At 38.1% G+C, this 17412-nt stretch overlaps 2 protein-coding genes, 1 long non-coding RNA gene and 1 pseudogene across 4 annotated transcripts; 2 read left to right on the top strand and 2 right to left on the bottom strand.

Moving 5' to 3' along the window:
• The first annotated feature begins 1123 nt into the window (after positions 1–1123).
• LOC103960520 (valine--tRNA ligase, mitochondrial 1) lies at positions 1124–8001 on the top strand. The gene is made up of 21 exons (XM_009373002.3): positions 1124–1308; positions 1405–1461; positions 1577–1633; positions 1779–1954; positions 2070–2142; positions 2233–2298; positions 2390–2473; positions 2869–2946; positions 3060–3143; positions 3308–3387; positions 3634–3691; positions 3772–4074; positions 4178–4345; positions 4690–4889; positions 5089–5488; positions 5868–6119; positions 6212–6712; positions 6946–7037; positions 7118–7217; positions 7401–7546; positions 7647–8001. The coding sequence occupies exons 1-21, from the start codon at positions 1150–1152 to the stop codon at positions 7816–7818; spliced, it is 3306 nt and encodes a 1101-aa protein (XP_009371277.2). The 5' UTR covers positions 1124–1149; the 3' UTR covers positions 7819–8001.
• LOC103960521 (dehydration-responsive element-binding protein 1D-like) lies at positions 7952–9057 on the bottom strand. Its single transcript, XM_009373003.3, has one exon. It carries the CDS (start codon positions 8856–8858, stop codon positions 8193–8195), a length of 666 nt encoding a protein of 221 aa, XP_009371278.2. The 5' UTR covers positions 8859–9057; the 3' UTR covers positions 7952–8192.
• A 2406-nt stretch (positions 9058–11463) lies between these two features.
• On the top strand, positions 11464–12634 carry LOC103960522. 2 transcript variants are annotated; one of them, XR_669269.3, is made up of 3 exons: positions 11507–11822; positions 11978–12105; positions 12241–12634. It is a non-coding gene; the product is annotated as an uncharacterized LOC103960522 (long non-coding RNA). The 2 variants fall into 2 exon arrangements; XR_007251327.1 differs by having other exon boundaries at positions 11464–12105.
• A 1063-nt stretch (positions 12635–13697) lies between these two features.
• LOC103941285 lies at positions 13698–15414 on the bottom strand (annotated as a pseudogene).
• Positions 15415–17412: the final 1998 nt, after the last annotated feature.

The following is a 17412-nucleotide window of genomic DNA, read 5'->3' as shown; positions in this document are numbered from 1 at the left end:
GAAACTCCAAAGCTTCCAACCATACAAATTCCCAAGAATTCCGAAGAATCAAGAAAACTCTCTTCGTTCTTCGTTAAATCCTCTTTCAAGATCAAGCCCCGACGGCCCTTGAAGAAAGTGTTCATCGTTCATCCTAAGATCAAGCCCCAACGGCCCCTTGGATCAACAACACAAACAAATCCACACATCCAATCGTTCTTCAAGACTAAGCCCAAAAGCCCTTGAAGATCTGCTCATCCATCAACCTTCAAGATCAAGCCCAAAAGCCCTTGAAGAGATCCATACACCCATTCTTCAAGATCAAGCCCAACGCCCCTTGAAGATCCATTCATCAACTGTTTATCCTAAGATCAAGCCCCAACGGCCATTTGGATCAACAACCTCAACAAACCCATACACCCGTTCTTCAAGATTAAGCCCAAAAGCCCTTGAAGATCCACTCATCCATCAACCTTCAAGATCAAGCCCCAAAAGCCCCTTGAAGAAATCCACACAACCATTATTCAAGATCAAGCCCCGACGGCCCTTGAAGAAAGTGTTCATCCGTTCATCAACTGTTCATCCTTAGATCAAGCCCCAACGGCCCTTTGGATCAACAACTCATCCACAAACCTACACCCTACGAAGATAGAATCAGAGGACCAAATTTGAGAGAGATCGTAACCCCAAAATCATAAACACAAAAATATTATTTTGTACACGTTATTCTTGTTTCTTGTTTCAAGGAATCTTTCGTGTTCACAAAAACACAATGTTGTGATACAACACACATCTCATAATTACATCTCTCTCATCTCTTTGTTGCCCTAGGCCTTTCTCCCTCTCTGCCCTAAATACAGTTCAGTAGAATAGGCTTACAACAAAAGCTTTTATAATTTTAAAATTGCATTTTTTTCTTCTCACTTATAAGTGAAGAGGAATATTACTAAACGTAGTACTAAGTAACAAACATATGTTAATAAATAAATAAAATTAACGCGTGTGACAAAAGTCTAATTATCTTTAACTGCAGTCCCCAAAAATATAATTTTATTAACGTAAAAAAAAAAAAAAAAAAAAAAGGGTGATGCATTGCATTTTTGATATGCGGTGCTTGGGCTGCAAGTGTTTGACAGATAATTTTTGGCATCAAAGACCAACAATACGCATATGATTCGGGCCCACCTTAGGGTTTTTGGAACGCAACCCCACATATTCTACCACTTCATCAGCAACCAGATCAAATTTGCAGCAGCGGCGCCGTCTCTTCTCCGCCGCTTCCACGTTCAGACGCCTCTTCAGTCTTCTCCCCCAGCCGGTAGCGCGCCGGTATGTGAGCTCATCCACCTAACCAAAGATTTGATCTTTGTAATTTCATTCGTTTTTAGCTTTTGGGATTGGTTTAACTGTGTCGTTTCGATGCAGATGGATAACGGAAAAGGGATTGAAGACCCGGAGAAGAAGAAGAAGAAGGAAGAAAAGGTAATTTTATGGAATATTGCTTCTTTTGATGTTGTAATTCCAGGCCCAGATGGATACTTATGTGAATTACTGGATTTTCGAAAGAGAGTAATTTGGGTTTTTGATATTTGGTCAGGCAAGAGAGAAGGAATTGAAAAAGCAGAAAGCTTTAGAGAAAGCTGCTAAGCTTCAGGTAATGATGGTGAATTGCATTTTGGTGTTAAGTTTTGGATTCAATTTTCGGTTTCGTCCACACATTGTGTTGTGCTGTGTGTTGAATCATCCTATGATAATGTTAATGCCTGAGATGACTGGTAAAAGAATCAATTTGGTTTTAGGCGCAACAAGCGGCGAGTTCTTCTTCTAAAAAGAGTGAAAAGAAGCATGTAAAGCGTTCCAACCAGGAGGAGGAGAATGAAGAGGACTTTATTGATCCAGAGACTCCATTTGGCCAGAAGAAACGGATGTCGAATCTCATGGCGAAAGAGTATAGTCCAAGTGTTGTAGAGAAATCGTGAGTGTCATGGTTGCCTTTTTTCTTTTTTTTTTTTTTTTTTTTTTGTTTTTTACCACTTCTTCCAACAATTTTACTTCTTAGTTATTTATGTTATCTATGCTTGACGATTTAGGTGGTATGAATGGTGGGAGAAGACAGGGTTCTTTGTGGCAGATGCCAAGAGCTCCAAACCTCCTTTCGTCATTGTGAGTGTCATATGCATCAAACTTTTTCTTGGGTGTGCATTGATTTGGGTACCAATAAACAAAACAAAATTAACTTGTAATGTATTATAGGTTTTGCCACCTCCCAATGTGACTGGTGCCCTTCATATTGGCCATGCTCTTACTGCTGCTGTTGAGGTGATTCCTGTGTTTGTGCTGTTCTTTGGTGATTTTCTAAGTGTGTTTTCTAAAATAAAAAACTAATTTGATGTAATTTTGTTATATGCAGGACACTATAATTCGTTGGCGGAGAATGTCTGGTTACAATACCTTGTGGGTGCCTGGAATGGACCATGCTGGCATAGCAACACAGGTTGTGTTTCTTTTAACAAGTACTGAATATTTACTATAGTTTAGTTTTTGTGTATTACGATTACCAATATGAGCAAAAGTCGTTGGTGGAGATCAATCTGCTGTGTACCTTTTATTTGGCCTTCTTTTGGGTGTGGGAGAAGGACCAGTTAGTGCTCAGGTTCGTATGCATTGCCTCGAATTTAGGCACGTTTTGAAATGCCTTTCAAAACACTGGACTTGAGTCAACAACACATGATATGTCCTTTTCAATGGGTGCATTGCTAATAGCTCATGTTCCATGAATTTATTAACCTTATCATCTTGACCATATGCATGTATATGAATTTGAACCTGGATTCTGTATATGTCATATGTTATTTGTTTGCTGGCTATAACATCATGTGTCGTTTATAGGTGGTTGTAGAAAAGAAGCTAATGCGTGAAAGCCAATTAACCAGGCATGATATTGGTCGTGAGAAATTTGTGGCTGAAGTGAGTTTGAACTATTACTAGTTTGTATTTGATCCATACATATGATGTTTTAAAGTCAATTGATCTGTCCATACTTTTTAATAATGTTGGTTGGTTACCTTTGATTGTGAAAGGTTTGGAATTGGAAAAATAAGTATGGGGGCACCATTTTACAGCAGCTACGTCGTTTGGGTGCTTCTTTGGACTGGTCCCGTGAGGTAATCAGTTGAGTCCTGGAGTTCTTTTGGAGCAATGTATTAGTTGTCTTGTTAAACTGCTTGATCTCTCTCTCTCTCTCTCTTTCTCTCTCTCTCTCACATACACACACGTGTATATGTTACTTATTTCGTTGATTTTTCCTTTGTTTTCTTCTTAATTGTAGTGCTTTACAATGGATGAGAAAAGATCAAGGGCTGTGACAGAGGCTTTTGTGAGGCTTCATAAGCAAGGGCTTATCTACAGGTATGCTCGGCATAGGAGCTGTGTTGTTCTTGGTTTAACATGATGTTTTGGTGGATGCTTGCTATGGTTTTTGTTTGATATTATATGTATTTATATTTTTTAATTGAGTTAATCAGTTGGGATAAGGATTGGGTGATAGTACTAACAACCAAAGGACTTCTCCAATCAACCACATTTATAATCATCTTCTTGTTAATGTCCTTTTATTCATTTTGGTTAGGACACATTTTGGCTTTTGTTTTGCAGGGATAATCGTCTAGTTAATTGGGATTGTGTCTTGCGGACAGCAATATCTGAAATTGAGGTCAGCCTTCTCCTTTTAGTGGCATACTTTCTCAAATATTTTCAGTATTTAATTATTTATGAAATTTTTGGTCTATGTAGGTGGACTATATTGATGTAAAAGAAAGGACGCTACTAAAGGTTCCTGGGTATGAGAACCCTGTAGAATTTGGAGTTTTGACTTCATTTGCTTACCCTTTGGAAGAAGGTTTAGGTGAGATTGTTGTGGCCACTACTAGAGTGGAAACAATGCTTGGTGATACTGCTATTGCTGTACATCCTAATGATGAAAGGTATCAGCATCTTCATGGGAAGCATGCCGTTCATCCTTTTAATGGAAGAAGGATTCGTATAATATGTGATGCAATTCTCGTTGATCCAGAATTTGGGACTGGTGCTGTGAAGGTAAATCTAACATATAAGTTGTGAAATATTACGTTGAATTTCTTTTCTGGTTTATGTTTCAGGTTATAAAGATTTGTTGATCTTTCTCTTTTGCCTTCTGCAGATTACACCGGCCCATGATCCTAATGACTTTGATGTTGGAAGGCGTCATAATCTTGAATTTATCAACATCTTTACTGATGATGGAAAAATAAACCAGGATGGTGGAGAATTTGCAGGGATGCCACGTTTCAAAGCCCGAGAGGCAGTGACTGAAGCACTAAAGAAGAAGGTATCTGTTTACACTTTACAGGACTATAAGTGTAGCATATGCATAGATGTTGATTAAAAAAATTCACTCCGATTATCAACATAGTTTGTCTTATTTCTATCGATTATTAAATGCTTACCCAATAGATCAACATATTGCATTCTCATAATTCCAGACACTTCACGCAATTTAATATACCCTACTTGTAATAACATCACTTGTCAGTATCACCAGTTTTGTCAATATCACCAGTTTTGTATTGCATGTGCATCAACCTTCCTAGTTGTTGGAGGGGACTGTCTGTTTGAATCCATCTGTTCACAATTTTATGGGTATTTCAGTGACCTTATTCTCCTTGCATTTAGGGCCTCTTTAAAGATGCCAAGGCCAATGAGATGCGCCTTGGAATTTGCTCTAGAAGTCAAGATGTTGTGGAGCCCATGATAAAGCCCCAGTGGTATGTTAAATGCAGCGGTATGGGAAAAGAAGCCCTTCATGCTGCCATAGATGATGAGAATAGGGAGCTTGAGATCATCCCGAAACAGTATACTGCTGATTGGAAGAGGTGGTTTTTTTCTTTCTTTACCTTTTTGGAATTTCTTGTGTATGCATTGTAAGGATAATAAGATCATACTTCCAGAAAGTTTTGAACAAGTCAGTGGATGAAATCTAGTTGTTAGGCTTGGGTCTCGACAATTTATATAAAGAAATCTCCAAACAAAAAGGTTAAACGTTGTACTTACTTCTGGTCTCAATTGTTACAGATGGCTTGAGAGCATTCGTGATTGGTGCATTTCAAGGCAACTCTGGTGGGGTCACCGTGTTCCTGCATGGTATGTTGTTTATGAGGGTGATAGTCCAGACAATTTTGGAGCATCAGATGAGCGATGGGTGGTTGCGAGAAACGAAGAAGAGGCCAAAGCACAGGCTAGTCTAACATTTGAGGGGAAATTTCAGTTAATGCAGGATCCTGATGTGCTTGACACGTGGTTTTCTTCTGGTCTTTTCCCATTGTCTGTGTTGGGCTGGCCGGATGATACAGAAGATCTGAAGGCATTTTATCCTACTTCAGTTCTTGAAACCGGGCATGACATTCTCTTTTTCTGGGTTGCTCGTATGGTAATGCTTGGAATTACTTTGGGTGGCAACGTACCTTTTACAAAGGTGGGGAACTTTCTTAACATTTTGCATGTATAGCTTTATCTGTGTGTTGCATATTGCCTAAATTATAATTTTCCAGTTGCCTGACTATGAAATTCAATAGCATGCTGTACTTAAGGGCACATGATGTTTTCTACTTGGTAAAAGCTTGAAGGAAAATAATTTTTGTGAAATTATACTACATTGTTAATTCGAGTTCCATTTTACGTGTTTATATGTATACTAGCTCGATTGGATGCCTAGTGGGTTTTTGTCAGAGACACATCCCTTTGCTCACCATCTTTAATTTTTGCAAAAGTGGTCCTGAGCATGCAAAGATGGTGTTGATTTTAGATTATAGTTTGGTTACTGAAGTGACAGGTGGAATCTGGTTGCTTTGCAGGTATATTTGCACCCTATGATTCGTGATGCACATGGGCGTAAAATGTCCAAGTCCTTGGGGAATGTCATTGATCCTCTTGAGGTAATAAATGGTATTACCCTTGAAGGTCTCCATCAGAGGCTTTTAGAGGGAAATTTGGATCCCAAGGAATTGACTGTAGCCAAAGAAGGGCAAGTAAAGGACTTTCCTAAGGGTATTGAGGAATGCGGTGCAGATGCTCTCCGTTTTGCCCTTGTCTCTTACACTGCTCAGGTTTAAGATTCGTTCTTTATATTTTTGGTTGAAAACTGTTTTTCTTCCATGGATATAGTGACATATCTGATTGTCCTTCCTTGTCTTTTCAGTCTGATAAGATAAATCTGGACATCCAAAGGGTTGTGGGTTATCGTCAATGGTGTAATAAACTGTGGAATGCAGTACGATTTGCTATGAGCAGGCTTGGGGATGATTATGTTCCCCCCTCAGATGTAAATCCAGACGCGCTTCCATTTAGTTGCCAGTGGATACTTTCAGTACTAAACAAAGTCATCTCCAAAGCTGTTTTGTCACTGGAAGCGTATGACTTCTCGTATGCAGCCACTGCAGTGTATGCCTGGTGGCAGTACCAATTGTGCGATGTCTTTATTGAAGCTATCAAGCCTTACTTTTCGGGCAACAATCCAAAGTTCGAGTCTGAAAGGGGTTTTGCACAAGCCACACTATGGTTATGTCTTGACAATGGTCTGCGGTTGCTTCATCCATTTATGCCATTCGTCACAGAAGAACTGTGGCAGCGCCTTCCATCACCAAAGGATCACAAGAGGCCAGCCTCAATTATGATATGCGAATATCCTTCCACTGTAGAGGTTGGTTGGTTATTTTTTTCTTTTCAAACATAAATTGGATGATCCTGTCCAGCCTAAAGCTAGAGGCAAATGTTCATGCAAAAAAGTACACTTGCATCATTGTTCTTCATAGGCCGTAAAGGATTACTCATGGGAATGGTGGTTTTCATTATGACCCTTACGACCCTGTACTTTTCTGATGATGTTGTGGAGACAGTATGTATAGTAACTTCCTATCTTTTTCATTTTTACAGCGCTGGACAAATGAAAGGGCGGAGTCCGAGATGAATCTTATAGATTCTGTTGTGAAATCTCTTCGTTCACTTGCAAAAGAAAGTCGTGAAAGGTATATCTTGTTAGAGTGAGTCTGACCAATTTTGATTTGCCATGTTGTGAATATCTCTAATTAGGGTTTATTTCTTTCAGGCGGCCAGCTTCTGTGCTTTGTCGAACACCATTAGATAGGGAAATAATATGCAGCCGTCAACTGGAGATTGAAACGCTGGCCAATTTGTCATCTTTGACAGTAAGTCAAGTGATGTATTCCAAAAATCTGCTCTAGCAATTTTCTATCGAATTTTACTCTTTTCCTCAACAGAAGCAACAAAATTATAGAAGGAACTTCGTTTTGACTGACCATTACACTGTTTAGCTTCAGTTTTGTTTTACGCAAATTCAGTTAATATATGAAAATTTCTTATCCTTGCAGGTAATCAACGAGAACGATGCTGCTCCAACTGGGTGTGTGGTGGGTGTTGTAAATGAAAACCTTTCTGTTTATCTTAAGCTTCAAGGAAGTCGTTCATTAGAAGCCGACCTTGAAAAGATCCGGAAGAAGATGGAAGACATTAAATTGTAAGCTTGTGATTGAAATTACTTGGTGACAGAAAGCTCAGATTAAATTTTAAAACCCCTACACGTTTCGAGTGGTGACAACTGTTTTATTAACTAACAGGCAACAGGAGAAGCTATCCAGGGCGATGAATGTAGCCGGTTACAAAGAAAAGGTCCCGGAGAAGATTCAGAAGGCTAATGCGGACAAGCTCGAATCACTCGAGAAGGAAAAATTGTCTCTTGAAGAAGCAAGCCAGCATATGGAAGCACAGATATCGAGCAACGAGCAGTAACGACTTGCAATTTTTGTTCAATGACCTCATAGCAACATGCAGTTAGACACCTTTCATCGCTGAAGGATGAAAATTGGCTTCTCATATGTTGTCCAATTTGAAAGTTGATCAAGAACTATTTGTTCGTATTATATTACTCGCAAATTTGCTTTGTTATTGATAATTTAATGAGATTTTCCTACATTTTTGAGTAATTATTTTTTTGTACATTATATCTTACATAAGTGCTTCCGTACAAGACAAAATTTTGTGCGGAGCAAAAGCACTTTTGCAAGGCAAATATCACTGCAAAAACGAAATCAAAATTTGACGCTTCTCACGGAAGCTACTTTTTTACATTGTATAGACTAAGATGGTATAGACTAAGACTAAAATTAATCGGAAAAACTCCATAAGGCCACGTCAGCACAAATATCCACGTCATCATCCTCGCTGTAATGGGGTGGAGGCAATAGCATTCCTTCCGCCATGTCTGCCAGCAGTCCCGGCATCCCGAAAACCGCCTCCTCGTCCATATAGAGCACTTGTTGCTGCTCCGATGCGGACGTGGACTCCGTTGGAGCCGCCACAGAAGCTCCACAAACCTCATCCGACTCCTGAGTCGGCCGAAACGCCTCTGCCGCTTCTGTGGCAGCCGTCTGAATGTCCTTGGCGTTGGAAGAAGCCGGGACAGGCAGCCTCCTCGCGGAGTCAGCAAAATTAAGGCAGGTGGACCTGCCCCTCAGTGCAATGGCCGCCACGTCGTGCGCGCGGGCGGCCATTTCTGCGGTGGGAAAAGTGCCCAGCCAAATCCTTGTCTTTTTGTTGGGCTCGCGCACCTCGCACACCCACTTGCCGGAGTTCCTCCTCCTTACACCCCGAAACACCGGGTGCCGTGTCTCTCTAAACTTTTTCCGTCCAGCCCGCTTCTTCGGGCAAGTAGACGCCAGCAGTACCTCCTCGTCCGACAAGGTCATGAACATTGGGCGAGCACTGCTGGTCTCCGAAGCCGACGACGATTCCCCCGGTGGGTCCACGTAGTAATTAGAGCAACCATCCATTTCTGGGTACGAGAGTAGTGAAGTTTGCTTTTTACGCTCTTAACTAACTGAACTACAAGCGAATCGAGCTGTATAAGCAGATATGGAAACTGGGAAGTGTGGATAATCTGGTACTTTGCAGTTTTGGAGTTGGAAAGTGGATAGTGATTAAAAAGGACTGAGATATTGATTGTGATGATTCTGTACCCTTCGTGGGGATGATTTGGTGTATATATGTGACCAGAAAAAGGTAACCTGGCAAACAAAAAACGCGCACACGGATACAGGCTGGGTCTATCCTGGGTTGGGCGGCGCGGGCCAGGCAGACAGTCAGGGACTGTTAGTACGACAGCTGTCGTACTAATGTATGCCTCCCTTCCTTTTTCGGAAGTTGCGGGTTTGGCTTGTGGTATTGTTTGAGTGTGCCAAGTGTGTGGATTCTGAGTTTTGACTGGATGACTCACACAAACCTCGTTTAATAATATATTTGTTTACTGTGAATGCTGTCAGGGTCAAAGGTCGGTCGCGGTCCCTCATGACTCAATCTGTAGTTTGTTTGCAAGCCAATTGTGCTTTCACACCAGCTGCACTCTGGGGAGACATATTCCTCGCCGATTTGTTACTCACTTGCGGGTTGATTTTATTTTTGGAAAATTAATGGAAAAATGTTTGAAAACTTTGAATTTTAACGATAAAGATAAAATAAAAGATAAAGTGAATAGTACCAGGATTGATATTTTAATGTAAAAATGTGATTTTTCGTTAAAGTGAACAGTACCAAGAGCTTTTCGTTAAAATTCCTCATTATTTTCTTCAAGGCGTTTTTTTAATGTAATTTAAACGCGCGTATTGTTTTGGCTCATTGGTTTGATTCATTCCACAATGTTACTGTGTCCACTAGTTAAAGGATTCTTCGAGTTCAAATTACACTTTGATATTTGTGGACTCGTTTGGAATTGCTTTAAAATGATTTAAAGCAGTTTTTGCTAAAATGATTTTGGAACCACTCTTTAGTAAAAAATGCATGTGAATTTTAGAAAAGCACTTCAAGTGCTTCTTCCTACAAAAAGCACATAATTAGTGCTTCTCACATGAAGCAAATTATGTGCATGTATAACCTAACAACATTTTCTCTAAAAACGTATTCAGTTATTTTAGAAACATTTCTAAATAAGCCTTACAATTGTAATACTAAATTGCTACTCATTGTTACTGGTTGATAAATTACTAATCTTATTAAAAAGTAGCATTGTAAAATACGTATGACAGTATGTGAAAAAGTAATTAATATTAGTATTGCCTTTTTAATTTCACTAAGTAACCAAAAAAAAAATTATCTTTTTGGCGATAAGCCAACAAGTCTTCCTGTTTTGTGAGAATCGGAAAATAACGTTTATCGCACGCAACTTTACTCTTATTTTGCAAATAAATTGTTTCCACAACTCGAATTCTGACTCTTTCAATCATAAAGGAGCAATATTCCCACCGCACTAAGGATCACCCTTAAATTTTATCTTTTTGGGGTCCAAGAATATTTGAATGGAAAAAAATAGACAAACAAATAACAAGAATCTACCAAAACATCGGCGAGTATGACTGAGCATGGAAAAAGAGAAGCTAGCAGGAAGCTACCACAGAAAGCAGGAGACAAGAGGCGGTGATGACGTGGCGGAAAGTACAAGCACAATCCTTTTGAAATGACGTCACACTTTCCAAAAACACGGTTGACAGTTAATAACTTAACCAACTGAAAATGCTTTTAGGATTAGTTAAAGGTTTAATTAGTTGCTAAGATTACAGAGCAAATCCAGTGGGTTTTCCCGCGTTAACACGTGAACCACGTGGCTCATTAATCTGTCTCCCCCAAAGACAATAACATCTGGTCTCGGTCGCACCGAAAGATTTTGATAAACTTCGTCTTATCCTCCAAAAATATCATGGGACCTACTTTTAATCTTCAGATCAGCTCAGTTGGAAGTAGGAGAGGAAAGTGAGGATGTCAATTTCTTGGAGACTTTCTTCCTTCTAGTCTAGTTTTAGTTTTAGTTTTAGTTTCTTCTCCTCATGTGGTGTTATCTTTGAAAAATTATATTATACTCTTTCGTATGACATGCACGAATAATAAACTGTTCGATATGACGATCGAGAATCTAACGGCTAATAGTATAGCAGTCAAAGATTCTTTATGTACCAAGATAGGTCCGGTCTTCTTAATTAATCTCTTTTTCAAACCTTTTTTTTAGCTAATTAGTCAGCTTCTAGATATTATATATCAATGCATATTAAAAATTAACCGTCTAGGTTATGTGCAATTGAAGATAGCCAAAAGAAGAGTTATGCTACTCTTACCGTATTTTTCATATCCCATTTATAGAACTTTTCTAATAGAGATATAACCTACATGTGTTAAGTGAGCTCTACCTCTATTAGAATAACGAAACATTTGTTATAGAAGAATCGAACACTTAATAGTCAAAGATCCTTTGTGTACCAAGACAAGTCCAACCTACCTAATCAATCTCTTTTCATACTTTTTTTGAGCTAATCAGTCAGTTTCTAGTCATTATATATAGTGCATACTAAAAATGAACTGCCTAGGTTGAATGCAACAGCTAAGTATCTAATGGCTAATAGTATAACATTTGTGCGTACTTCCTAATCAATTTCTTTTTTGTCATTTTATCAAGTTAACCATTAGTTTTTAAGAAAAACTAATAATAAGGGCTTCAAAACTTTACATTTTAACCGAAAACCACGAATTTCCGAGCAAGATTGGCCCAAGCAACGAATTTCCGATTTTACCCTAACGGCAAACATTGCGCCGTTTGTTTTGCCCGTTTCATTCTAGATGAAGAGAGAGTAATTTTTGTACAACTTCTACAAGATTCTACGGATCTGATACTCATTTTCTCTCTGCTAGTTTCTCATCTCTGTTAATCAAGGAGATTTCGTATGTCTTGATTCTGTGATTCTCCGATTCATCAGGTAATTTTCTTTTCAAACTAAATCAAAATCCACCTCTTCCTTCGTCATGGGACGCAAAGCCCAAGCTTCGACCTCCTCCAATGGAAATCTGCGCGTATGCACAGCATAGTACGCATTTATGGTTGGGCTAAATCTTGGCTCTTTTATCTTTTAAGGTGGGGAATTGTTGCACATATGTACGTTGGTGAGAATTCTGATGGTGAATTAGGAAGCACAGATATGTTCCAAGGACTACAGCTCCGTTCAGAAATTCACCGTCTCCCCCTACAGCGATGTCTTCGTGGTATGCTTTCAAAGCTCTTATTTAATTAATATGTGTATAGCTAATTGAGGAATCAAGAAATATAGTTTCGGATCGTGAATTAGAGGTTCGGATCGATGTTGAGAAAAACAGCTTTGCTTAATTGTTTGTTTTCAGATCATACTTTCTATGATATTGGGGATGTCTCAGCACCAGAAAGGCAGTGTACAGACAATTTATCTCAGATGTTACCAGACCTTGAAAATGCTCTCGTGGAGAAGAAGATGCCCAAAGAGAATTGGCTCTAATTTAATAGATTATACAAGGTTGGTATCGGTTTAGATTGATATAATTTGTCATTGGGGTATCAAATCCCAGATGATTTGATATGAATGTTGATTACAATAGTCTGAATGTTTCTATAACTACCACATAACTGCTAAGCTTGTTATCTAGTTTGAGAATCGAGATTAGTGAAGGCATATTCTAATGGTATTTGAAAGGTAAGGCCTCCAAATACATGCATTTGCCTTTGCTATAAGTGCAATCTACTATCCCTTCCATGGAAAAATGCTTAAGTATTTGATATTAGAGATTCCATGTATATCATCGGCAAACTTTGTGAAAGGAGAAAGGCAAAGTTCTAATAAGCATGAGTTGCTTACTAGCGAAGGGCATGGGAAATGAAGATAGATTTAAAATTATTAAAAAAAAAACGTGATGTGTGGGGTTTGTGCGTCCATACCAAACACTGTTTATGAAATTGAACAAAACTACATTGTTTATGAAAATTAACGGTATTACACTATTTATGAAACTGATCGGTACTACACTATTTATGAAACTGAACGATACTATACTATTTATGAAACTGAACGGTACAACATTATTTATTGGTCCATATTCGTAAATAGTGTATAGTTTTTTATTCACTTTCATAAAATAGTGTCTAGTTATTGGGTATTGTTTCATAAACAGTGTATAGTAGTTGGCACAATTTTATAAATAGTGTCTCATTCTTGGTCCAATTTCATAAATAGTGCATAGTTCTTGGTCCACTTTCATATATAGTGCCTAGTTTTTAGTTATGTTTCATAATTAGTGTCTAGTTCTTGATCCATTTTCATAAATAGTGTACAGTAATTAGTACAGTTTTATAAATAATGTCTAATTCTTGGGACAGTTTCATAAATAGCTATTCTAGCAATCATCACGGCAGAATAATGTCATGATGGGTAGTCTAGTTGAACTTGCAAGATTGCATTTGGTATTTGGGATTTGCATTTGGAAGTGATTAATGAAACTACAACAAAATTACACACTATATATGAAACTACAGCAAAATTACTCACACTATATGAAACTACAACAAAAATTACCACACTATTTATGAAATTAGAGCAAAATTGCTCACACTATTTATGAAACTACAGTAAAATTACCACACTATTTATGAAACTACATCAAAATTACCACACCATTTATGAAACCACAGTAAAATTACTCACATTAATTATGAAACTACAGCAAATTATCACATTATTTATGAAACTACAGCAAAATTACTCACATTATTTCTAAAACTATGGCAAAATTACCTTCTGTAACAACCCGTCCCTCAATATCTATAGCAAAAGAAAGAAAAAAGATATGGGGATATGGTGAAAGTTATAATTCATACATGATTGTGTATACTATTTGCTATAATTATACAAGAGGTTTATGTCTTTGTGGATGGATATCTCATGGTAGCTTACTGCCATTGTAAAAATATCGAAACAACCATTTCTAATCGATGGCAATAGAAACTGCCAACACGTTCTTGTAGGAATTGAGGAACATGTGTGGTGCAGCTGCCAGGGTAGGGTATGAGATGGCCAACGCCAATGAAGTGACCATCGAGACACCAGAAGCAAACTTCTCCATGAGATCCTCAGTCAGATCAAGCACCTATGGGCTGAAGATGGAACCATTGTCGTACACCACCTGGACAACAAGACCATATGAGAATAGCCTGATTCCAAGCTTGGCAAGGAGGGCAACTTCAGAAGAGCCAACCTTATCTCCCTTCTTGATAAGTTCAACAAGGGTAATGATTTCAACAGTACCTTGTTAATGTTGGTGGGGATGTTGAGCACCTGAAATGTGAAACATACCAAGTCAGAACTACTAAACCCACAAAAAAGCAACACCATTTATTGTGAACGATTATTACACACCTGGAAGAAAGAGGTCTGAGATGGGTCAAGACCAGTGTGACCAGGAGGAACCACCACATCAATTGGAGCAACCAAACCAACACGAGCGGGGGCTCCAGCCTATTCAATTCAAAATAAAATACACCTAGGAATTAGATAGATATAGTGAAACACATAAACAAAATGGGACAGATTGGAAAACTAACAAAAATTATCATGAGGCAAACTAAACCCATATAAAATATGAAAACTCGATAAATAATCATCCGAGTCGAAAAAAGATGCCTCCTGCTAAGGTATACTAGAGAAGTCGCAACTCTAGAACAATTTTTTGAAAAGTTTTTTTTTTTTTTTTTTTTTTTTCTTTTCTTCCTGCTAAGGTATACTAGAGAAGCAGTAACTCTAGATTACTCACATTAAAAAACAGCAGAACCTCCTTAATTTTACTCTTACGGATAATTCAACAAATTGAGTTTCCCATTGATCATAAATACACTAAATTTCATACCAATTTGAAATCTACACAACAAACAATTACAGATTATAGTTTCCTATACCACAATAAGCATCTTATATCACTACAACAACTAAAACGCATTAAAATTGATAATATTATGAATTCGAACAACGAAAATGGAAATCGAATTCGGTTACCTTGTACTTGCCAACCTCCTCGCTGACTTCCTTCAAATCACCTTTTGTGAAAATCAGACCGATGTTGCCCTAAATCCCAAAAAACAACAACAAATCAGAAAACCAACGAATACAAACAAATCAGCAAACACAAATGAATCCAAAGAACGTACCACATAGGGGGATGAGTTGAGGTAGGCACTGTTGCCCATCTTCTCCGCATGGATCTTGACAGACCTTTTCATCATCGTGTTCTTCCTCTTCAAAATGACGGAGTCTCCGCGCAGCCCCTTGAGAATGTTCTGGAGCTGCTTGGAGCCGACATTGTCGGCGGCGACAATGAGGACCTGGCCATACTCGTCGAGGAGGGAGCAGAGCTTGGAATCGTACATAGGTGATCTTCTTGTCGGCCTTGGAGAGTTTTCTTATGTTAGGGGTACTTTTGGAAACTCAATTTTGTCTATGTTGAGCCCTGTAATCCAGCCCATGTAGAATTTGGAGGCTCTGTCTTTATGGTTAATTTTAAGATCCTTTGGTTAAAGAAAATTATAGGATGATCTTTAGTTAAAATATTTTGGATTCAAACCCCTTTCATTAAAGTGCTCTGTTTTTTAACTACTATATACCAGTGTATGTCATAAATTAGCCAACCATTAAGTGGTTGGAAAACGCCATGAGCCCAATTAGGGTTTAGGGTTTCCAATATCAATGGACTCGTTAAAACTAGTACTATATACACAGAGTTGGTCCCTTCGTACAGAAGAAAAGGCAACATCAAAGGACGTGAGTCAGCGTGACGTATTGATAAGTCAAGGGTCCATTTTTCTTCTTTGGGCCGTCAAGTGGGAATTTCTAGGTTTTTTTTTTTTTTTGGGTAAAGGTAGGAATTTCTAGGTGGATAAAGAGGAGTTAGTCAAGGGTTTGAACTTGGAAGTTTTTCTTGACTTAATTCAAGTTTGATTTTTGATTGTTTGTATCAGTTAAGTTAGGTTGTGGAGACAGGCCGGGTTGCCCTGTAGCACATCTAGGAGAAGTGGTGCTTCTTACGTAGTCTCCTTTATATGCTAGATCATACAAATTTAAATCAATCAAGATAATATTTAGTTTATGACGTATAAGAAGTCATTTCCTTTCATATAACAATTTGTCATTTTTTGATTGTTCACATGTCATAGATTGAATTGTTCATTTTATTTACCATCATCTAAATATTATACAACTAACTACCCAATCTAACTTTGTGTTACAATTTGGCATCCAAACTTCATGAAGCCTTTTTGACATTCTCGTCATTTATCACGACTAGGGTACGTACTTGAAACCACTTATCCTATCAACATATTCTTATTGGTTTATTCTCCCTAAAAAAACCAGCATTCGTCCTCCATTTTATCTAAGGATAGTGTCACTACACACTCATTTTACCTACATGCCTTATTAATTTTTTGCCATTGATTTTCTTCAATTCATTTTCGATCCGATGATCAAAAATTAAAAAGAGTGTGTGAGAAATAAAAATGTCATCAAATTTGGACCTCATGTTCAATGAAATGACGATAATGGTCGGCTAATGCTTATATGCAGTGTTGAAGTTAATCCACAAGTTCTAAAAAACGGTTCAATAGTATGTAAGCCCCCATTTTCCATATACTACTGTCTTGAGGAACCAACCATCCCCAAGTGGTGTGGTGTGATGTGATCGCCCATCCATTCAAAGATCATGAGTACGTCGCCCATTGAAATGCGGATACCGTCGACCATTGAAATAATGCGGATATCGTCGACCATTGAAATGCGGATATCAACTAGACAGAGCTAGTGCTCTTTTCCTCCGAGCCAGTCAGCCGACATGGAGAGAGATTGAGTGCTCCTTTGATTCTTGACTAATTAAAATTTGAAATGCAAGGGCCGAGTGTCTTTGTCTCCAAAAAAAAACAAACCTAGCTATATTCTGATTCGTTTAACCATATTTTCTAGTGCAAAAAAAGGTAGGATTCCTCTGTTTTTTTTTTTTTTTTTCTTCATATAATTTTTGTAGCCGCGTTAGCAACAGTCGTCTTATCCCCCAAGCTTTGTTGTACTCTTTTCTGTTTTCATGTAATTTTTGTAGCCACTTTAGCAACAGTCGGCTCCCAACTTTAGAGAGCTAAATCTGTTATTGCATAAATTTCCTTTTCAAATATATATGGCACATATACACCATTAATATGTCATATCGATCATATAATGTATGCGCTAAGAAATTTACATATAAAATTGACTCATTCGCACGTAATGTCACTATAATAGGATTGTACATGTAAGTCATTGACGCATCGGTTATATGACAAGGAAAATATAACGGAATTCCCACGCTAGAATTCACTGCCATGCCCTACAATCTACTACAAAAATAGAGAGAAAACTCACGTTTATTGAATAAAATTGAAAATAAGACAATAATCTTTCAGAGGTCAAACCAAAACTACAATAATCCGTACAACCCAAAAAGTTCAAAATATCCACATTTGAGTGGCAC

Source organism: the organism of the source record quoted next, unplaced genomic scaffold, assembly GCF_019419815.1.
Source record: "Pyrus x bretschneideri cultivar Hongxiangsu unplaced genomic scaffold, Pyrus_bretschneideri_v1 Contig4, whole genome shotgun sequence".
In the NCBI taxonomy this organism is placed as follows: Eukaryota; Viridiplantae; Streptophyta; class Magnoliopsida; order Rosales; family Rosaceae; genus Pyrus; species Pyrus x bretschneideri.
The sequence above is the reverse complement of the archived record's forward strand: the minus strand, read 5'-3'. Positions and strand labels throughout refer to the sequence as shown.